Source organism: Schistocerca americana, chromosome 3, assembly GCF_021461395.2.
Source record: "Schistocerca americana isolate TAMUIC-IGC-003095 chromosome 3, iqSchAmer2.1, whole genome shotgun sequence".
Classification (NCBI taxonomy): domain Eukaryota; kingdom Metazoa; phylum Arthropoda; class Insecta; order Orthoptera; family Acrididae; genus Schistocerca; species Schistocerca americana.
In genome coordinates, this window is record NC_060121.1 from 36,041,855 (window position 1) to 36,066,240 (window position 24,386).

At 40.5% G+C, this 24,386-nt stretch overlaps 1 protein-coding gene across 2 annotated transcripts in view; it reads left to right on the forward strand.

Moving 5' to 3' along the window:
• Positions 1-24,386, forward strand: part of LOC124605747 (zinc transporter 9) — a 188,759-nt gene that overhangs the window by 148,780 nt on the left and 15,593 nt on the right. For both annotated transcript variants that reach the window (XM_047137626.1, XM_047137627.1), the window contains one exon: positions 6,671-6,863. In XM_047137626.1, the coding sequence (XP_046993582.1) occupies positions 6,671-6,863 (193 nt within the window). The remainder of the gene's footprint in view (positions 1-6,670; positions 6,864-24,386) is intronic.

The window sequence follows — 24,386 nt, forward strand, 5'->3', positions numbered from 1 at the left end:
GATCTTGCTGGATTCATGGAATGGGGTCACTGTGGCAGGGTTTGTAGGTGGGTGTATCTGACAGCTGGCTGCGTCCTTCTGCTAGGTAATCTTTGCAGTTCAAAACAATAGCAGTGGAGCCTTTGTCACCAGGTAGTATTATGAATTCGGGATCAGATTTTAGGTAGTGGATTGCAGTATGTTCTTTGTCTGATTGGTAGGGTTGGCGATGAAGAAGTATTTCCACTGTAGGAACTGGGAGAGGAGAAAGTGTTTAACGAAGTCCAGCGTGATTGAATTTGTGAGTGTAGCGAAACATAAGGCCTTTGGGTAGGACTGATATTTCTTTGGGGCTTTTGGAGGAAAGGTTCACGACTTGTTTCAGGTCTGTTCAGGTTCTGATTTCTGTGTGAGGAAGTTTTTGAGGGTGGGGTAAATGTGGTAGGCCTGCGAAGCAGAGTTTGTCAGCTATGAGGGGATGTGGGAGAGGTTTGGAAGGTGTTGTAGAGGTGGTGGATAGTGGTAGTCCAAGGTAGGAGTAGGAAGTGAACAGTTTGGTGAATTTTTTAAGGTAGTGCTGTGCATGCTGCTCTAGTTCCAGGAGGGCAAGAGTTTCTATGTGTGAGATGGGATCCACGAATTTGGCATTGCACGGTAGGAGAAATTCGTGGATGGGGAGAGGTGTGGGCAAGACGTGTCCAGTACATCCTTGTACCAACACTTGCTTCAGTCCAGTAAAAAGTGTCATCTATCCCATTAAAGGCAGAGCTGTGCACCAAACCAGTCACGTGATCTACAAGCTAAGCTACAATGTCTGTGTTTCGCTCTATGTGAGCATGACAACCGACAAGCAGTCTATCCACATGGATGGCCACTGATAAACTGTGGCCGAGAAGCAACTGGACCACCCAGTTGCTGAGCACGCTGCCCAATACAGTGTTCTTCATTTTAATGACTGCTTCACAGCCTGTGCCATCTGTATCCGTCCTACCAACACCAGCTTTTGTGAATTGTACAATTGGAAACTCTCCCTGCTGTATATCCTTCATTCCTGTAACTCTCTTGGCATCAACCTTCGTTTGTCATTGCCCTTCACCCATCTATCCCCTTCCCTGCTCACACTCCACTGCCATCTGCTCCGCAAGCACACTTACAGTCTTCTTACTTTTTACTTCTCTCCTTTTCTGCCCCCCCCCCCCACCCCACCCCACCCATCCCCTTCTTCTAACCTGCATGTAGCTGCCCTGCCCTGCCCTGTCTCCACCTCGTTCCTGTGTACGACCCCACAACAACACTTTACCAAACCTCCACCCAGCCCTGCTCTTCCCCCTCCCTGTCTCAGCCTCCTCCTTACCCCACCACTCAGATTGCTTCTCACATCATGTGCAGTTGCTTGCAGTCTGACCTCAGCAATCAGAGACAGTGGTCCTGTGTGTGTGAACTGCATTTGCATTTGCATGCGTGTGTGTGTGTGTGTGTGTTTTTTTCGTCTATTACAGAAGTAGGCCTTCTGAATGAAAGCTTATGTGTTTAGTAGTCTTTTTGTTGTGCCTATCTGTGACTCAACATCTCTTCTATATGGTGAGTAGCAACTTACGCTTTTCATAATATGGTGAGTATTTGTAATGCTGAGTATAGTTTCTCACATTGCCAGTTTCTCTTCCACCTAGTTTTGAATGAAGAGTGTTGGTAAAGTTGTTAGAGCTTACAATTTTGAATAAACAAAGAGTAGAGGGCAAGTAGAAATCTTTGGGTAATGCAAGAGATATTGAATTTAATTGATGAAAGGAGAAAATATAAATGCAGTAAATGAAGCAGGCAAAAGGGAATACAGACGTCTCAAAAATGAGATCAATAGCAACTGCAAAATAGCTAAGCAGGAATCACTAGAGGACAAATGTAACGATGTAGAAGTTATCACTAAGGGTAAGATCTATGCCACCTACAGGAAAATTAAATATATCTTTGGAGAAAAGAGAACCACCTTTATGCATATCAAGAACATAGATGGAAAAGCAGTCCTAAGCAAAGAAGGGAAAGCAGAAAGATGGAAGGAGTATATGTTGTTGTTGTTGTTGTTGTTGTTGTTGTCTTCAGTCCTGAGACTGGTTTGATGCAGCTCTCCATGCTACTCTATCCTGTGCAAGCTTCTTCATCTCCCAGTACCTACTGCAGCCTACATCCTTTTGAATCTGCTTAGTGTACTCATCTCTTGGTCTCCCTCTACGATTTTTACCCTCGACACTGCCCTCCAGTACTAAATTGGTGATCCCTTGATGCCTCAGAACATGTCCTACCAACCGATCCCTTCTCCTAGTTAAGTTGTGCCACAAACTCCTCTTCTCCCCAATTCTATTCAGTACATCCTCATTAGTTATGTGATCTACCCAGTTTATAGAGGGTCTATACAAGGGAGATGTACTTGAGGGCAATATTAAGGAAATGGGAGAGTACTTAGATGAAGATGAGATGGGAGATATGATACTGCATGAAGAATTTGACAGAACACTGAAAGACCTAAGTCAAAACAAGGCTCTGGAAATAGACAACATTCCGTTAGAACGACTAATAGCCTTGGGAGAACCAGGCATGACAAAACTCTTTCATGTGGTTAGCAAGTGTATGAGACAGACCCTCAGACTTCAAGAAGAATGTAATACTACCAATTTCAAAGAATGCAGGTGCTGACAGTTGTGAAAACTATGAACTGTTAGTTTAATAAGTCACAGTTGGAAAATACTAACATGAATTCCTTACAGACAAATGTAATAACTGGTAGAAGTCGAACTTGGGGAAGATCAATTTGGATTCTGGAGAAATGTAGGAATACGCGACACAATACTAACCCTATGGCTTCTCATTGGAAACATCTTAAGGAAAGACAACCAATGTTTGTAGCATTTGTAGACTAAGAGAATGATTTTTGCAATGTTGACTGGAATACTCTCATGGCAATTCTAAAGGTGGCAGGGGTAAAATACAGTGAGCAAAAGGCTTTTTACAATTTGTGCGGAAACCAGATGGCAGTTAGAAGAGTCGAGGGGCACGAAAGGGGAGGGGGGGGGGGGGCAGTGGTTGAAAAGGGAGTAAGACAGGGTAGTAGCCTATCCCTGATGTTATAAAGTCTGTATGTTGAGCAAGCAGTAAAGGGAACAAAAGAAAAATTTGGAGTAGGAATTAAAGTTCAGGGAGAAGAAATAAAAATTTTGATGTTTACCGATGACTGTAATTCTGTCTGAGACAGGGAACGACATGGAAGAGGAGTCTAACGGAATGGACGTTGTCTTGAACGGAGGATATAAGCTGAACATGAAGAAAAGCAAAACAAGGATAATGGAATGTAGTCGAATGAAATCAGGTGATGGTGAGGAAATTAGACACTTAAAGTAGTAGATGAGTTTTGCTGTTTGGGGAGCAGAATAACTGTTGATGGTCGAAGTAGAGAGGGTATAAAATGTAGGCTGGTCATGGCAAGGAAAGAGCTTATGAAGAAGAGAGATTTGTTAATACCAAGTATTGATTTAAGTGTCAGGAAGTCCTTTCTGAAAGTATTTGTATGGAGTGTAGCCATGTACGGAAGTGAAACATGGACGATAACTAGTTTAGACAAGAAGCTTTCAAAATGTGGTGTTACAGAACAATGCTGAAGATTAGATGGGTAGATCACATAACTAATGAGGAGGTACTGAATGGAATTGGGGAGAAGAGGAATTTGTGGCACAACTTTACTAGAAGAATTGATTGGTTGGTAGGCCATGTTCTGAAGCATCAAGCAATTTAGTATTGGAGGGCAGTGTGGAGGGTAGAAATCATACAGGGAGACCAAGAGATGAATACATAAGAGATTCAGAAGGATGTTGGTTACAGTAGTTACTCAGACATGAAGAGCTTGCACATGATAGAGTAACATGGAGAGCTGTATCAAACCAGGCTTTGGACTGAAGACCACAACAGCAACAAGGATTTAATTAGCTTTTTGTACAAATGCTATAAAGAAGCAGAATAAATCTAGGCATGGGTTTTTGCTATATTTATTTACATTTCTAATGTACTTTTAATACGTAATGTCAAAACACATTTCACTCATGAAAAGTTAGCATCTTGGAAGCGTGTACTTTGTGGAGCATGTGCTAGACCACCAATTCAAGTATCTGGGCTTCAGTCCCAAGGTGCTGCTGGACTTGTTCACAGTCACCTGTGCATGGTAGTGGTGTGTAAATGTGAAAAAAGTTCTATTTCATCGGCTATGTTACACTGTAGGTCCCTCAATTACTGGTTGGGCATCAGTTTAGAGGCTAGGAGAAAAGGGTATACTGTATCCATTACCACCGTAACTATCGATAAACTGTGGTGGTAAAACCAACCTTCAGGTTCATTGGAGCTATTGTAATGTGGTTCATAGACAGAATTGAAAGTGGGAAGTAGAGGAAATCTGTGTGTATGACATTTATGTTGCTAAATTGCCAACCAGGTTTGTGGTCCATGGCCCCAGTTGCAGATTGCATATCTGACTGCTTTGAGAGCAACAAAAATTTTATTTTTGCTGTTTCATGTGACTAATTATTCCTCAAATTTAAAATGGTCCTGTAATATACTATTGATAGAATAATCTTACATTAAAAGTTTGACATGATAAGTATTATAGTTAGGAACTGTTTATCCTCAGGCATCATAGCTCATGACTTTCATATTAGCCAAATTATATCCATCCAATATTTAAGAATGAAAGAACTTAGAGATAAAGTGTACACTTAATTTCAAAGCTTTTTGAAACTTTTTCCTGCTGCCAGCCCCCAAAAGATGGTGTAAGGAAAGAAGTTTATTGCTTACTACATTTCCGCTGTTTGTACAGTATCATCAATTATGATATTCTGATTTATTGCTTTCACAGCTCAGTCTGCAGACAGTATCCACAAATGCCATGGAGTGTACCTGGAAAATTATATCATTGTATGACAATTGGCTCAGCAAATATGACAGCATAAACATTGAGATGTTTGAAAAACACACTTTTGTTAAAAACGGAGCACAAATTGCTCAGACTACGCCCATATAGTGTTTGATAATGATAGCATTTAACATATCGTCAAACATGGTTAAACTTCTTCTCACTTGCATGCTTATGTCAAATATTTAACACATTAACCTTTTTGTAAAGTAATCATACGGAGTTTGATTCTTTACGAAATTGGGGGTTTACTGGTTATTTCTTTAGAATGAAACTCCCTTGATCTTACACAGTATTGTTGATTTGTAAAGACATTTACATGTCTAATGACTTCCTGTGGTAGGTGCGTCATGCTCACACACTTGCCACACCCCCGTGCCAAGACTTGTCAGATGCATTCTATGTGGAGTTTCATTTATTAGCATCTCCATTTTCTCCGCAACCGGTTGTTTAATTAATGAAAAGGCTGCTGCTCTGTATAACTTTATTGAGTCCACTACGGGTTTCAGCCTTTTTTTTTAAAGCCTTTTTCAAGTTGCTCTGAAAAGTGATGAACTACTATCCACAGTATATAAGAACAAGTCTGTTAGATTTAATATCTTGCTTGTCTAATATGTCATGATCATTCTCAAGTGGATCATGATCCTGACATCATTTGACAAGCAGGCTTTTAAATCCACCAGACTTTTTCTTATATTTTTTTGGATATTATTTTGTCATTTTTCAGATCAACATGAGAAAGGATTAACAAAAAAGCCGAAACTGGTTGTGGACGCAGTAATGTTCTACAGAACAACTAGACTGGCCTTTTCATTAATTTCATGTATACCATGTGTAGATGAAGTCACTTCAGACAAATACTATTAGGTGAAACTCAGATCATTTTTGGAAAATGTGGGTTTGCCTCAAGTTGCAAACAATTCTTTTCAAGGTGGAAGTGCTCCTCTTCGAAAGCTCATTTCCAAATTTAGTGTGCTATGTCATATCAGAGCTAGCAGATTAATAGTGTGGTACAGTCTGGCGCATGAAATAAGGCAAATTGGGTACATCTGAGACGTATTCACTGGGTAGTCAAAAAGTGATAATTACAGTGGGCTGAATTAGTATGGGGTGTGAGACACTCTGTTAGTTGACAACAACACACACTAAAATACCCGTAATCGCGTGTTGGTAATGACTTGCTCACCCAGCCGCCTCACATGCTGGCCTGTTCTGCTCAGCTGCTGCTGGAATTATCGCTATTTGTCATGTGGTGTTGTCCCTGTTCATAAATAGCGTTAAACTGAATAGAACTCTAGACTAATTTGGAATTGCTTTAGCGAATAGGCACACAAAACTCCACTTTTAAAAAATATTTTGTTTGTAATGAGGTACAGACAGATATTTCCTGTCAGTGCAGCATGTCCTTTGAAACACATGGTGAGCGGCATTGGTTTTAGCTGATTCCATTTACGCGCTGCATTACAAAAAACCCCAAAATTTATTGGAACACTAGAGGAAATGTTCATGATAATGTTGGAAGGGAGACCAGGTAATGTGTAAGCGAAAAACAGTAGAGCAAGCTGTGCCTTGGGTAAATTCTGTATTTTGTGCAAGGTGCAGAACTCTGAATTGATACTTGGCTATAGCTGATGGTCATATTTTCATGTACCCTATTACAAACTACTGCTATTAACGTTTATTACTTTGCTTGAAATTACTTTTTGTAGAACATAGCCTCATTTTATGTACTTTCTTTTACAGATCCATACCCCAGGAGAGACTAGATGTAATCAATGCAGAGCTGGAATCAGATGTTATGGTTAGAGCTATTCATGATGTAAAAGGAATTGACATAGGAAATTTCCTAGTGAGGTACAAAGCTGAACTAGATTTTGATGGAAGGGAATTGACAAGAAGCTATCTGGACAAGCAAGACTTGAATGCACTGCTAGAGGTACACCACTGAAAATTAGTTGTCACATTAAATTAAGAATTAGTGTAGATGATTTACTGTAGCAACTCAAATATAGGTCACACTACAAAAAGCTAGGGTGCAGCTTAACAATGTAACCCTACAAATATCAGTATATTTTCTCATCTCAGGAATTTCAGCATCAGTGCTCGCTCCTTAATTTTGAATGAATATTGCTAGTGAAACTTCCTGGCAGATTAAAACTGTGTGCCCGACCGAGACTCGAACTCGGGACCTTTGCCTTTCGCGGGCAAGTGCTCTACCAACTGAGCTACCGAAGCACGACTCACGCCCGGTACTCACAGCTTTACTTCTGCCAGTACCTCGTCTCCTACCTTCCAAACTTTACAGAAGTGAGTAACAGAAGTCAGTAACATTTGTAGGAGATTCACTGTGTTGAATATCTACCCCAGGATCTATTTCTTTTGGTTTATTTTCTCTAATTCCTCCACTGCTTTCCTCATAGAGACTTTGGCAGTATCACACACCATCAGACATTTCTTTATTTATTTTTTCAAACCTTTCACAAGACTGAGGCATGTTTAGAAAACCATACAATAAGTTACTACCTTCCCTGCCCTGTCCAAGGCATCTCAGAACATATGCTAACCTAAAATTGCTTTTGTAGGTACTAGTGTCAGATTTTTTGGAGGAGGTAAACCAAAATTCACAGCCACACGAATTACAAATTAAATTAAAATCACAAGCTATTCCCTCTCTTCTTTGTTCAACAACAATCATGCAATCGATATTTTCACAGCCAACACATGAACATGAAATCTTTATAGCCTGCACTATGTCTGAATCCTGTGGAATCCATATCAACACCATTCATGCACCTGTACAATTCGATGCTGAAGCTGAGAGCTTATGTTCTTCATTTGGACCTGCACCCTCTTTTTTGTTGGTAAACCGATTTCCATGAAACCTCCATTTCCTAAACACAGTTTTTCCACCACCCATTATGCATAAATCTTGACTGCTACATAACGGTTTGTGAATTCAACCTTGCACCTACTAATGTGTGTTAGTATTGTCAAAACGCAAATAAACCATATGGAAGAAAGTTTTCAGGCAAAGATGTAAATGCCAGCCAAAGATATCGAAAGAAAATAGCCTTCAAATTTACAAAAATTCCATTGAAGCAAGCAGTTTCTCAGATGTCGGAAAAAGGTGGGAATGGCCAACAGTGAAGAGTTAATCAGTTTAACAGTTTAAAGGCACTTCTAAAGCTGATATCACGATAAAATTCTCACACAACATAGACTGAACTGTGTAGACCAAGAAAACATAATTTTTGAAAAATCGATTTTTTGGACCAAAATCTATTACATCTCCCCTTAAGCCCTATTTTTGATAATAGTAGACTATTCATGGCCAGGTATGCCCTTTTTGCTGGTCTGCTTTTGATGTCCTCCTTGCTCTGTCCATCATCAGTTATTTTGCTGCCTAGGTAGCAAAATTTCTTAACTCATCTACTTCATGATTTTATTTATTTATTTACAAGTCAAGTTCCGTAGGACAAAATTGAGGAGCAAATCTTCAAGGTCAAGGAACTCCTCGACAGAACAGAAAGATTGACCCATGAGGAAACTCTTCAGTTTCGATTTGAAAGTGTGTGTATTACTGCTAAGATTTTTGAATTCGAGTGGTAGTTTATTGCAAATTGATGCAGCGGTACGTTGCACACCTTTCTGCACAAGAGTTAAGGAAGTCCGATCCAAATGCAGGTTTGATTTCTGCCGAGTATTAACTGAGTGAAAGCTGCTTATTCTTGGGAATAAGCTAATATTGTTAACAAGAAATGACAGTAAGATATATATATATATATATATATATATATATATATATATATAATTTTTTTTTTTTTTTTGAGAGGCCAGTGTCAAAATACCCAGACTTGTGAACAGAGGTTGAAAAGAGGTTCGTAACTTACACCACTTACTGCCCGAACTGCCCATTTCTGAGCCAAAAATGTCCTTTTAGAATGAGAAGAGTTACCCCAAAATATAATCCCATATGACGTAAGTAAATGAAAATAAGCAAAGTAGACTAATTTTCTCGTCGAACAATCACTCACTTCAGATACTGTTCAAATAGTAAAAATGGCAGCATTAAGTCTTTGAACAAGATCCTGAACATGAGCTCCCCATGGCAGTTTACTCTCTATCTGAACACATAGAAATTTGAACTGTTTGTGAAATTAAAACGTCGTGTTTTGTTGAATTGTGTGTTAGGAACTTAAAAATTGAGTCTTACTGTAATTTAGCATTAGTTTATTTTCTACAAGCCGTGAACTTGAGTCATGAACTGCACTATTTGAAACTGAGCCAGTGTTGCACACAACGTCCTTTACTACCAAACTAGTGTCATCAGCCAACAGAAATATTTTAGAGTTGCCTGTAATACTAGAAGGCATATCATTTATATAAATAAGGAACTGGAGTGGTCCCAACACTGATCTCTGAGGCACCCCCCACTTGACTGTACCCCAATTAGACCACACAATCACAGCCATTCTCAACATTGTGAATAATGACCTTTTGCTATTTGTTGCTAAAGTAAGAGGTGAACCAACTGTGAGCTACTCCCTGTATTCCGTAATGGTCCAACTTTTGGAGCAATATTTTGTGATCAACACAATCAGATGCCTTAGTTAAATCAAAAAATATGCCTAGTGTTCGAAACCTTTTGTTCAACCCATCCAATACCTCACAGTGAAAAGCATTGTCAGTTGTTAAATGACTTCTAAAGCCGAACTGTACATTTGATAGCAAATCGTGTGATACAAAACAATCAATTATCCTTACATACACAGCCTTTTCTATAACTTTAGCAAACACTGATGGAATAGAAATAGGTCCAAAATTGCCTACATTATACCTTTCTCCGTTTTTATAAAGCGGCTTTACTCCTGAGTTCTTTAATCGTTCAGGAAACTGACCATTCCTAAAGGAAAAATTACGAATATGGCTAAATACAGGGCTAACATGTGCAGCACAGTACTTTAATATTCTGCTAGACACTCCATCATAACCATGAGAGTTCTTAGTCTTCAGTGATTTAATTAATGACTCAATCTCCCTCTTGTCTGTAACACAGAGGAGTATTTCAGACATCGATTTCAGAAAGGCATTTGCCAAGAAAATCATATGATTTCCTGTAGAAACTAAATTTTTATTTAATTCACCAGCAATGCTCAGAAAATGATTGTTAAATGCTGTACATGTATCTGATTTATCAGTAACCAAAATATTTTTACTGTAAATTGACTTTATTCCGTCAACCTCGTACTACTGACCAGACACTTCCTTCACAACTGACCATATGGTTTTAATTTTATCCTGTGAATTAGCTATTCTATTGCATACCACATACTCTATGCCTTCCTGATAACATTTTTAAGCACCTTACAATACTGTTTGTAATGGGCTACTGTAGCTTGATTGTGACTACTTCTAACATTTTGATATAATTCCCGCTTTGTTCCACATGATATCCTTATCCCACTAGTCAGCCACCCGGGCTGCCCATTACTGCTAGTACCCCGTTTAGAATGTTCTAATGGAAAGCAACTCTCAAAGAGCATGAGAAATGTGTTAAGGAAAGCATTGTATTTATCATCTATGTTACGGCACTATAAACGTCCTGCCACTCTTGTTCCTTGACAAGGTTTAAAAAACACTCTATTGCTGTTGGATTAATTACAAATATGTTAAATAGAGGGCTAACATGTGCAGTACAGTACTTTAATATTCTGCTAGGCACTCCATCATAATCATGAGAGTCCTTAGTCTTCGGTTATTTAATTATTGACTCAATCTCCCCCTTGTCTCTATCACAGAGGAGTATTTCAGACATCAATCTCAGAAAGCCATTTGCCAAGAAAATTATACAATTCTCTGTAGAAACTAAATTTTTATTTGATTCACCAGCAATGCTCAGAAAATGAGTGTTATATGCTGTACATATATCTGATTTATCAGTAACAGAAATATTTTTACTACGAACTGACTTTATATCATCGACCTTGTGCTGCTGACCAGACATTTCCTTCGCAACTGACCATATGGTTTTAATTTTATCCTGTGAAATTGTTAAGGCTTTCGTGGCCACTTGTTGCCGGTGGGGCAATGGAGGGTGAAGCTTTGACAATGCCAGCCACTCGTGCTGGCGAAACGTCAGAAAAATCATTAGATGAACGTCGGCCGAAGAACCCGAGACAGAAGCCAATAGGCAGTTTATTTATCCTGTGAATTAGCTATTCTATTTGCACACCACATATTCTTTGCCTTCCTAATAATATTTTTAAGCACTTTACAATACTGATTGTAATGGGCTGCTGTAGCTACATTTTGATAAAATTTCCACTTTTTTCTACGTGATATCCTTATCCCAGTAGTCAGCCACCTGGGCTGCCTATTACTGTTAGTACCCCATTTAGAATCTTCTAATGCAAGCAACTCTCAGAGAGCATGAGAATTGTGTTAAGGAAAGCATTCTATTATCATCTATGTTATCGGCACTATAAACGTCCTGCCACTTTTGCTCTTTGCCAAGGTTTAAAAGACTCTCTGTTGCTGTTGAATTAACTTTCCTACATTGTTTGTAATTATATGTGACATTTGTTCAAGTGCAAAAACCTTTTAAATGTTAAAATTTGCACTTCATAGTCGGAAAGGCCATTCACCATTATACTAACAGAATGTCCATCTAGTACTAAAGAATGAATAAAAATATTGTCTATGGCTGTGCTACTGTTCCCCTACACCCTAGTTGAAAAAACACAGTTTGCATCAGATCATATGGATTTAGGAGATCTACCAGCATCCTTTTTCTTGCACCATCATATACAAAATTTATATTGAAGTCACCACATTTAACTTATTTCTGGTACTTCCTATAAAGTGAATCAAGAACCCTCTCTAACTTGAGCAGAAATGCTCTGAAGTCAGAGTTGGGGAACCCATAAACAACAATAATTAGAAGTTTAGTTTCATTCAAATATCTGTTCAGTGTGGTGCTGTGGTAGTCTATGGACTCAAATGGAATACTTTTTTTTTTTAACGTACATAGCCACTCCCACTCCCCATAAGGAACTTGTTGAAAAATAGCCAGCTTATCTGCATACTGGTAAAGGAAGCCTCTGAATTGTCAAATTATTTAAGTGGTACTCCGACATACCAGTAATTTCAGAGTCAACATCTATAAGCAGTTCACTAACTTTATCTCTGATACCTCTTATATTTTGATGAAATATGCTAATTCCTTCTCTATTTGGAAACATGACGTCCTCTGAACGCGAGCCCTTATTTAGAGGGACTTCCTTTGAGCAGGTATACCTATCAGCTGACTTCAATCTAAAAAAGATGCAACTCTAACACCCAACTACTACAGGAATTTTTCCACGAGTGATCCCACCACCAGCCACTACACTGTCACCTACAAGCGTTACCAGCCTCCCTTTCCCATAGCTATTGAGGTGCAGGTTATGCCTAGTGTAACCCGATCTTCTGACAGACCCAACTGTCACCACTTAAATGTGACCCATGCCCTCTTCCGTCAGCAACCTCTCCAGCCCTATGTTAAGGTGCCTAACAGCCACATTAAGATGAGGCTGATCATGACACTGAAACAATTGCACGGAATGCACATTAGTGCCACCAGTTAGTGCAGCACCAGGTCACCACCTACATTATATTCCCCACCCCTGCTCCATTCACTATCACTACCTGATCCTCCTTCGCAAAATTCCTACATAACTCCCCTGTGCTGTCAGTCACCTGAGCCAACCTTGCACTAGGCTTCACAATGCTGGTGACCTGGTACTCACTCCCCAATTCTTGCACCGAGCGAGGTGGCGCAGTGGTTAGCACACTGGACTCGCATTCGGGAGGACGACGGTTCAATCCTGCGTCCGGCCATCCTGATTTAGGTTTACCGTGATTTCCCTAAATCGTTTCAGGCAAATGCCGGGATGGTTCCTTTCAAAGGGCACGGCTGACTTCCTTCCCCGTCCTTCCCTAATCCGATGAGACCAATGACATCGCTGTCTGGTCTCCTCCCCCAAACAACCAACCAACCAACCCAATTCCTACAACTGCTATCCCACACCTCTACCGTGCAAACTACCTAGCAGCAGAACCTTCTTCTTTTTGTTAGACTTTGCAACTGACTTAGGCCTCCTAACTGCTGACCCCCTGCAGGTCCGGGGGTAAGAATAGGCCCGAGGTATTCCTGCCTGTCGTAAGAGGTGACTAAAAGAAGTTTCACACATTTCGACCTTTATGTGATGGTCCCCCTGTAGGGTTTGACCTCCATTATCCAAAAGAGCGAGCCCATTGAGGAAGGGCGCCTTAAATGGTGCATTGTGTCCACTGTGCATTGAGATCTTTAGTCCACTTTCTCATCATTGCAATTCAGTCCCACTCATTCTCCATCTCTTGGGCGAGGACACTTTCCTTGGTCTGTTTTCCACCATGAACTATGCAGTGTCACTTTGTTCATCGACGATGACCGTGGACTTCTTTGCACCTGATATCCAGCACGGCAGCCAGTCCGTTGTGGTGGGGCTGCCGTGTACCCTGTTGGCTGTAGCCCCCTGACCACATGGGGATCGCTCTGCTGATGCCTGTGCCGTTGACTCCCCACGTATGACAAGGGGTAGATGCCCATACCCCTGGGGCATCGGGACTCCCGGCAATGGCCATCCTGCCAGGTGGCCTTTGCTGTGGCTGGATGGCACCCGTGGGGAGGGCCCCTGGTTGTAGGGGATGGCATCAGGGCAGGTGACACGCGATGAAGCGTAGTCCACCATCTCTTGCTGGTGGTGTAACACCAGCAGTCTCTAAGCATTCACAAGCTCAATTCAATGCACAGAAGTACGACCCCAAAATCGTTCTCCTCGGCGACACCAAGGGAGGAACGTCAGTCTAAGGATGGCAGCGGATCTTATTTGCCCTGGTACCTTGTATGTTCGAGAGCTGAAGGGGAATCTTTCATGATGATGAAGCCTCAGTTTTTTGTTGAGCATTTAGAGGACAAGTTTGGGGAAGTGGAGGGATTGTCCAAATTGAGATCTGGGTCAGTCTTGATCAACACAGCATCCTCTGCCCAGGCACGGATGTTACTCGTTTGTGACAAGCCGGGGGGATGTTTCTGTAACCATCACAACCCATAAGAGCTTAAATATGGTCCAGGGTATCATATTTCACAGAGGCCTTCTTTTCCAGTCTGATAATGAGCTGCGTGCCAATTTAGAGGGGCGAGGTGTACAGTGTCTGGTGTGTCCAGTGGGCTCAGAGGTATAATCAGGTTGTCGCCGGTGCCTTCATCTTGGCCTTCAAGTCTGACAAATTACCTGTGGAGGTCAAGGTGATGGTCTACCAGTGTGATGTAAAGCCCTATATCCCTCCCCCGATGCGGTGCTTTAAGTTCTGGAAGTTCGACCATATATCTTCCGTTGTACTTCCAGTGTCACATGTCGAGATTGTGGATGCCCATCACATCCTAATACTCCATGTTCCACGCCTTCCATCTGTGTCAGCTGCGAAGAGCACCATTCGCCTTGTGCGCCAGACTGCAGGATTCTCCAGAAAGAAAGGGAAATCGTGGAGTCCAAACCCTGGACCGACTGAACTACACTGAGGCTAAGAGGAAATTTGAACGCCTATATCCTACATGCGTGACATCGTCTTATGCTGCCGCTACAACAGTTCTAGCCCAATCAGCTCCGCCTACCCCAGTCACCTGTCCGAGCCAGAAGACTACACCTGCCCCCTTGATGGTGGGGGTCACTTCCCTCCTTGTTGCTCCTGCACCATCCACTTCAGGAGCAACACCCTCCCAACCAGCGGGGATGTCCATCTCCACTTCTAAGCTGGAGAAGCTTAAGTCTTCTTCAGCTTCTCTCACTAGGAAGGGGTCCCTTGGGTCACTCCCTTCCCGGTTTCTGCTAGTGGGAAAGATGATACCCACCAGTGGCTGAAGAGCACAAAAGCAACTGGTTGTAGGACCTCACGCTCATCCTCAGTCCCGGAGACTGAGCCAGTGAAGTCCTTCCAGTCAGGGAAACCAAAGGAGCAGTGAGAGAAATCCAAAAAGAAGACCCCCTAAGACCAAGAAAATTGCCATGGCACCCACACCACCGCTACCTACAAGTTCTGCGTCTGAGGACTGGATGGAGATTCTGGCATCTCTTGAGGACCTAGATCTCAGCAGACCCTCAGACACAATGGATATAGACTGCTCAGGCAATATGTTGGTGGGAGGCAGGTAACCCTGAGGCATAAACTGCCTCATTGAATATTCCATGCCTTCCCAGTCTCACGATGACATCATCCTCCAGTGGAATTGTGGCGGTTTTTCCACCGCCTGGCTGAGCTACGGTAACTGTTAAGCTTCACACCTGCTATCTGCATTGCCCTCCAGGAAACCTGGTTTCTGGCAATGCGGATCCAGGCCCTCCCTGGCTATCAGGGATATTATAGGAACCGTAGCAACTATAATGGAGTGTCAAGTGGAGTTTCCATTTATGTCCCATACTCAGTCTGTAGTGATTCTGTGCCCCTTCAAACCTCTCTTGAAGCTGTGGCTGTCAGGAGGACGACGACACGGGAAATAACTGTCTGCAGTGTATATCTTCCTCCAGATGGTGCAGTACCCCTGAATTCAGTAGCTGCACTGATTGATCAACTTTTCTACTTTTGGGAGATTTTGAGGTCCATAACTCCTTGTGGGGTGACATCGTGCTTACTGGCCGACCTCTAACTCTTAAATACTGGGGCCGCCACACATTTCAGTGTGGCTCATGGTAGTTACTCGGCCATTGATTTATCATTTTGCAGCCCAGGACTTCTCCCATCTATCCACTGGTGAGCACATGACAGCCTGTGTGGTAGTAACCATTTCCCCATCTTCCTGTCACTGCCCCGGTGTCAGGCCCACGGACTCCTGCCCAGATGGGCTTTAAACAAGGCAGACTGGAAAACTTTCACCTCTGCAATCACTGGTGAATCTCCCCCACATGGTAACATCAATGTGATGGTTGAGCAGGTGACTACAACAATTGTTTCTGCAGCAGAAAACGCGATCCCTCTCTCTTTAGGGTGCCCTCGGCATAAGGCAGTCCCTTGGTTGTCGCAGGAAGTCACTGAAGCAATTAAGGAGCGTTGGCAAGCTCTATAGTGGCACCCTCCCTGAAGCACCTCATAGCCGTTAAATGGCTCCGTGACTGAGTTTGCCAACTCATCAAACGACGGAAGCAGGAGTGTTGGGAGAGATTCGTCTCGACCATTGGGTGCCATACGTCGCCTTCCCAAGTCTGGGCAAAGATTAAATGTACTTTCGGTGTAGCAGACCCCAACAGTTGTTCCCAGTGTTACCATAAATGGCATGTTATCTATTGATGCAAACGCGATTGCTGAGCACTTTGCTCGATCCTCTGCATCGGAGAACTACCCCCCAGCCTTTTGCACTCTCAAACGATGGCTGGAAGGGAAAGTCCTCTTATTCACTACACGCCACAGTGAATCCTATAACGCCACATTTACAGTGTGGGAGTTCCTCAGTGCCCTTGCACATTGCCCCGACATAGCCAGATGATTAAACATCTCTCATCTGAGTACATCATCTTCAACTGGATCTGGTGCGATGGTGTCTTTCCATCGCAATGGCGGGAGAACACCATCATTCCGGTGCTCAAACCCAGTAAAAACCCACTCTGCCGGCTCCGCATTGGCCACGCTTGGCGACGAAATCTTGTGTTACCGGACTCGTTGCTGCTCATTTTATCTGACAGCGCCTCATTGGCTGATTTAATTTTATTTGTTAGGGTGGGTATCTAAGTTTTTGCGCATATCCGTCTCCCTCTGTGTCCTTCACCCTAGTGCTTTTAGGGTGGAGGTTTTAATGTGTTGCAGAGTGGCTGGCATTTCCTTTTTCTTCTTGTGGTCGGCCAGCCACTGTAATCTGCTTTCTTGTTTTAATCTCTTCTGTTTCTAGTGTCTCTGTTGTTTTCTTGTCCTCTTTTGTTCCTTTTAGTGTTCATTGCCTTTCCTTCGTTATTGCGATTTTTCCTTTCTTTCCGTTTCGTTTTATATGTCTTGTCTGTTTTATTCTCTCACTTGTGGCAGTGTTTTATTAGGAACAAGGGACCAATAACCTTGTAGTTTGGTCCCTTCCCTCCCTCTTTTAAACAAAACAACCAACCAACCTAACTGCTGAGGACTGCTGCATGTTCCCTACATCTACAGCTACAAGAGGCTCCTCTCCACTCAACTCTAACAGTTGGTCAAATCTATCGCATATATGCAAAGTATAACTGTCTGAATACCTCCTGCTCCTAGCTGCCTTCTTGCCAACTGCCAGTTCCCATTCCCCACCACCCTTCACCCTCCTGAACCTATGTAGTTCCTCCTTTGCGTGTTGTAAATGCACCTGAAGGGCACAGATCTTACACTTCTGCCCCTCTATCAACTTATTACTACTACAGATTCTGCATTTCCAGGAGAGGATCTTGCTAGAATGCCCAGTGGCTTCCCCACTGCGTTACCCCCAGTGAAAATGCTTTGAGCAAATCCCACTCCATAACCCACTACTCACAAATCTATGACAGAGCCCACACTTCACATTCACGGTAAAATTTTACAGTTACTGAAAAAAAAAAACCTATATGTCTACATTACGTAAGTTCAGGTACACCAGCAGAACTATTTATGGAACTAACAATAGTGGTCTCGAAATTCCCTGTCTACTAAGAAAGCAACTAATTGTATTAATACTACTACAGTGTAGCTAATTCCAATACCGATAAAACTTCACAAAATTATTAGCTAAACACTTTGTGAAGTGGAAGCTACCTTAGCTGCTAGATCCCATCTCACTGGAGCCTTAGACACTTTGGCAGCTTTCTACCATATTTGTGATAGAGATACAAGTAGCCAGATGGAAAATCAATAAGGATATTTTCAGTACCCCCATGGACCTAATGGTAAAAAATTTGATGTTGAATTGCGCACTTGATGGTGCCTGGATTTTTCTGCTACTGCCAAGATATTTTTAATGTTTGTGAATACACAATTTTACTGATGAATTTGTGGCATTAAGTAATTAGTTAGATTTCTTTATGCATTTATTCTCACTGCCACATTTTTATACTTGCACGGTAGTCCTTTAATACTACTGAATATGAAACGGTCTGTGTGTCTGTACAGGCCAGTGCCAAACTCAAAAATGAGTAATATTATACTAATTTATAAGAATTTGTGGGTACTCTGTTTTATTAAAATAGACTTTATCACAGTAAGTTGTAATTCATTTTTATATATTTTTATAGTGTTTTACATTAGCTTATTGAACACAACAGATTATCGTGAGAGAGAAATAATCATTTACAGTTTATGCTTTCACATTATCTAAAACAGTCTGACAAGGCTAGTTCCCCAGTTTCATGCCTGTGGAAACCTATTGGCTTGAAAAAGAAGCAGCTCTTTTCCAAGAAGGAAACTTCTTTGATGACTGTATGCCAAAGAGTGAGAAAGGTAATTACTTGAGGGCATAAGATGAGAAGAAAAAGCCCTGTGAAGGACGACTTCCTACAATAGCTCCTGGACAATTTGTTTTATTAAAGCAGCAGAGTGCTGGTGGGTGTTTTTTTTTTAGCCGTAGTCACAGTTGGTCATCTTTTTGGTCATTTTCCTTACATTGCAACTAAAGGACACCTCAGTTGTTGGTAACAAATGCAAGTTGTGATCAATACTGCCCCGGGGAACAGTTTGTTGTAACAAAGTCAAGTCATAAGTGTTAAGCATCTCATTCAACACTACAGTTTCTAGTGCTTAAATAACAATCCATATAACATTCAAAATGTAACTGCAAGAACAACAGAAGAACTTCACATGAAAAATGATGATTGATAAATTAATTTATAGCAACAGTTTGGTAATATTCGAATCAAACACACCCTTAACTTAGCCATAACCTCCATTGTTTCAACCATTTACATAAATTTTGACAGTAGAGGTAAATTACATACATGAGTGTTCCTCACGTCATGTGCTGCATGAACTTTGGTCACAATGGTGTTGTTACCGCATGGTGTTTACTTGGTTTAACAATGTTAAAATTAAAATTTAAAACAGTCTTGATAAGACTGTTTTAAATTTTAATTTTAACAAATTTTAAGATCGCTGACTATGTTTTCAAAAATTTTATGGTTTAACAATGATATTTCATGGGGAAATCTGAAGTAAAATAGTAAACAGGCTTTTCTGTTATACCAAAACTTATTACTGAATATATTCTGTGCATTAAGGAGCATTGTGAACCACGTAGACCACATTTTGATAATAAGACATGCCACTTTTGTGAAGGTCCACAATTTGCCTCCTCCTCCTCCTCCTCCTCCTCTTCTTCTTCTTCTTCTTCTTCTTCTTCTTCTTCTTCGGCACTACAGCCCTTGTTTGGTCTTAGCCTCCTCAACAATCTTCCTCTGTACATCTATGTTCTCTGCTTTTCTTTTCCATCCTCAGATTTCCATTTTGAGAAGGTCAGCCAACACAGTGTCCAGCCACGGCCCTTCCTTCTGGTGGAATGCAGTCTGCCTTTCATTATTTGTTTTGTCGTTATGTGCTCACCAGTATATTCTTTGAGATTTAACAATTTTCACTATATCTTTCCCTTGTGTAAGCTCTTGTATTTCATGGTTGTACTTTATTCTCCAACCCTCTGCCTCTCTCAAGACCACATAAATTTTTGCATGATTTTCCTTTCAAATCCTTATTGCTTATGTCTGCTATCATCGTGCATATTACTGACCCACATGTAACAAATGGCCACACAAGTTTAATGGTATACTCTTAACTTGGTTGAGGATACCTGTAAGGTTGCATAATAGGCTCTGTTTCCTCCTTGTATCCTTTCTCTACTACATTGTCTCCTATTATAGCTAATTAAGAGAACACCTAAATAATAGACGCAGATGACAGCTTTTAAACATTTGTTGGAGGCCTTCAGGTCTTGTGACAACCTACTTGCCTTAAAATTGGACATTACCATGCATTTGATGTTGTTTTTGTTTACTGTAAATCCAATTTTTGCTGCTCCTGCTTCCATTATTTCGTACATTTCTTTGAGGGTAAAATTAAAACAATTGCAGCCCTTGGTTGCGAAAATGAAGTCTTTTTGACCTAGGTTTCGGCTGCTTCTAAGAGTGCCATCATCAGAAATAAAACAATTTAAACTGGCATGTCATGTATAAATAAATATGAAGCAATAATGCTTTAGTCACAAAATATTAAAATACGAAACATAGATGCAGGCCACTAAGAGGTGCACCACATGTTGAGCTGCGATAGCATCAGACTGAGGCACCCGCTTTAACAATTGTGGGCAGGTGAATGTTACACCAAAAGTGCCATCTAGTTGCTGCAAATACAAACTGGCTACTTTACATTCCAAATATAGACAGGTGGAATGTGTAATACATGAAGTAAGAGGCAATATTTTACCTGACATCAACAGACATGATAAAAATTTGTCTACATAAGAGCTTAGAAGTACAGTTTAAAGGCTGAGAAATGCCATTACAGAATTATCTCAGTGAGTAGAAAATGGTATAACGTAAAATGTAGTTAATATAAACCATGTTATGAACAAATAATTGTAGTTGCTCATGAAGAATGAGGCCATCATTTCGAGAAAGATGTTCAAAAATTTCTAATTGTTGGAGAACATCTCATCTATTTCCTTTCTTCTCAGTGTGGAAAATGTTGAGATCATGAACAGCTTTAGGTGCGTGACCTGTAACCAGAAGGTGGTCAGCAAAGGACGAATTTTGGGTATTATTACCATTTTTTCTTCAAAGATGTTGTTTGTATCTGACTGTGCAGGCACGTCCTGTTTGTCGTATGTAGGAAGAAGAGCAGGTGTTGCCAAGAATCTTATGGACACCAGTGTTCTTTAAGGGGAACGAGTAGATTTTAAATTATAAATAAAATGTTTTTCAAACTATTATGGGTTGAAAAGGCAACATTACAGTTGTATTTATTACGAAGAAGGCATTGGATCTTATAGGAGATGGGCCCCAGGAAAGGAATAGAAAAAAATTTCTTCTTTTGGCTGGACTCAATGATAGAGGTGCCGAGTGTAGTAACTCCTTTTACAGTTTTCTTTTTAAGGATGTTATCCACTTTGGCAGGTTCGTAATCATTATTAACTGCTATTGTTTTGATTATATTAATTTCTTCCTTGAATTTTTCTTTCAAGAGTGAAATAGAAGTAGCTCTGTGAATAGCAGAGTGATAGAAAGAAAGCATTCTTATGAGGTTGTGGGTGCATAGAAGACGCAGGTATGGTCTGATCGGTATATGTTCCTTTACGAAAAACATGAAATGAGATTTTATTTTCTTCTGCTGTATGTGTCAAATCAAGAAACTTCAATTGATAGGCCTCATTTTCGAGTTCGCTGGTGAATATTATTTTCTTGTGAAGCTCATTGAAAAGATTGAAAATACGGTCAATGCCATCAACAGGTCTTTTTAGATGATTAGAATGTCTTCGACATATCTGAAACAGGAGAGAATGCCTAGCGCTGTACCTGAGAAACAGTTGAAGAACTTTTCTTCTAGAGAAAATGTCAACAAGGATACCAGTTAACAAATTTCCCATAGCGAGACTGTCGCTGGTACAATTGTTCATTAAATTCAAAATAGTTGTATTTGACTACAACTTTAATTAGATTCATAAGTCAGTGATTTGTTCGTCTGAAAGTTCTTTTTTGAAATTACATAAATTTTTTTCCATGACTGGTAGCATTTCTTGTACGGGAACATTTGTCAAAAGAGTTTTGATGTTTAGTGAAAATAACTTGGTATCTGGGCTGCATTTTAAATCTTAAGTTTTATGGACTAAGGCATGACTATTGGGGGTGGAATAATTGTTCTCAAAATGAACATTTTTCAGAGTTTCATGAAGAAACTTGGCTAAATTGTTGCACGCACTGTTCATACTATTAGAAGTCTGGCATATTAGATGGTTAGGTTTGTGAATTTTGAATTGAGAACAAAGTTTTGGGGGCTGAGATTACATGTTGATAAGCATTTTCTTATGGAAAGGTTTGATTAAAAATTTTGCCTCACTGGTAGCTGATCTGACTTCTTTTTTGTAATTCCAGAGTTGGATCCTCATGCAGTTCTGAAATATTAATTTTGTTAAAAAAATCTAATGTTTTAGAAATATATTCAGAATTGTAGGCAATAACAAAAGAGCAACCTTTGTCAGACTTAGCTATTAAAGCATCAGCTTCTTTAATAGATTTAACCAAGTTTGTGTAGGTATGTACCATCTATGCAACTGAATGAAGGCAGTTTGTTTGTTCCCATACGCATTTCGCTTCTTTTATTTGGGAAGCATCATCAATGGCGATTTCCAGTGCTGTTAATGTCAGCTATGTCAAGGCAATTCTAGTTTGACCTGAATTATCCATTTTTATACAATCAAGACCAGTTTTTAGGTTGACAAGCATATTTTCGATTACATTTTTGTCTGGCAATTTGGGTATGACATTGTACTTTATGCCTTTTTTGAGTAAGACAGTTTCATTCTGTGTAAAAGTAATGTTAGTCTTATTTAAAATTGTTTTATAAAGTACATGACTTCTTTCTTAAAAGTACTTTGAGGACATTTTTCAGCAGGAAACAGACGAAAAAGTTTATGCAATATACCTTGTTTACAAATTTCTAAATGTTCGTTAATCTGTATCCAGAAATCGTCAACATTAAAGTTAATAGGTAAGATATTTATGAGCTCTAAATACAGATAATATGCCTCTTCATTGAGAACATCTTTTTTAGCGTATAGCTTTTTAACATGTTCAGAAATGAGATTTTTAACTACGTGTCTAATAATACTTGGGATCTTTTTTACAATTCGTGAAATTAATATAGGCTTTCACATAATCAAGGACTAGCCACTTTTTATCACATTTCTTATTTAACTGAATGGCCATACCTGTACTAAGCAGTTTCATCTTTAGATCTCTCTATTTAGAGGAAGTCTTGGATGCTTGGGCAGGCAGAAATCTTAAAGCTTTAAAAATGGCTGCATTGTCAGAGATTGTTACAAGGTAAAATTAAAATCATTGTAGCCCTCGATCACGAAAATCAAGTCTCTTTTACCTAGGTTTCTGCCACTACTAAGAGTGTCTTCGTCAGAAATAAAACATTTAAAACTGGCATGTCACGTCTAAAATAAATATGAAGCGAAAACGCTTTAGTCACAAAATATTAAAATAGAAAACATAGAGGCAGGCCACTAAGAGTTGCACCTCATGTTGAGCTGGGGTAGCATCAGACTGAGGTGCCCCCATCAGCAATTGTGGGCAGGTGAACGTTATACCAAAAGTGCCATCTAGTAGCCGCAAATACAAACCAGCTACTTAACATTCCAGATACAGAAAGGTGGAATATGTAATACGTGAAGTAATAGGCAATATTTTATCTGACAGCAACATACATGGTAAAAATTTGTCGTAGAGCTTAGCACCCCCTCCCCATGAACCACGGACCTTGCCGTTGGTGGGGAGGCTTGTGTGCCTCAGCGATACAGGTAGCTGTACCGTAGATGCAACCACAATGGAGTGGTATCTGTTGAGAGGCCAGACAAACATGTGGTTCCTGAAGAGGGGCAGCAGCCTTTTTAGTACTCGCAGGGGCAACAGTCTGGATGATTGACTGATCTGGTCTTGTAACACTAACCAAAACGGCTGTGCTGGTGCTCCGAACGGCTGAAAGCAAGGGGGAAACCACAGCCGTAATTTTTCCCGAGGGCATGCAGCTTTACTGTATGGTTAAATGATGATGGGCCCTCTTGGGTAAAATATTCCGGAGGTAAAATAGTCCCCTATTCGGATCTCTGGGCAGGGCTACTCAGGAGGACGTCGTTATTAGGAGAAAGAAAACTGGCATTCTACGGATCGGAGTGTGGAATGTCAGATTCCTTAATTGGGCAGGTAGGTTAGAAAATTTAAAAAGGGAAGTTGATAGGTTAAAGTTAGATATAGTGGGAATTAGTGAAGTTCGGTGGCAGGAGGAACAAGACTTTTGGTCAGGTGAATACAGGGTTATAAATACAAAATCAAATAGGGGTAATGCAGGTGTAGATTTAATAATGAATAAAAAATAGGAGTGCGGGTAAGGTACTACAAACAGCATAGTGAACGCATTATTGTGGCCGAGATAGACACAAAGCCCACGCCTACTACAGTAGTACAAGTTTATTTGCCAACTAGCTCTGCAGATGATGAAGAAATTAATGAAATGTATGATGAGATAAAAGAAATTATTCAAGTAGTGAAGACAGACGAAAATTTAATACCCATGGGTGACTGGAATTCGACAGTAGGAAAAGGAAGAGGAGGAAACGTAGTAGGTGAATATGGATTGGGGGTAAGAAATGAAAGAGGAAGCTGCCTGGTAGAATTTTGCACAGAGCATAACTTAATCATAG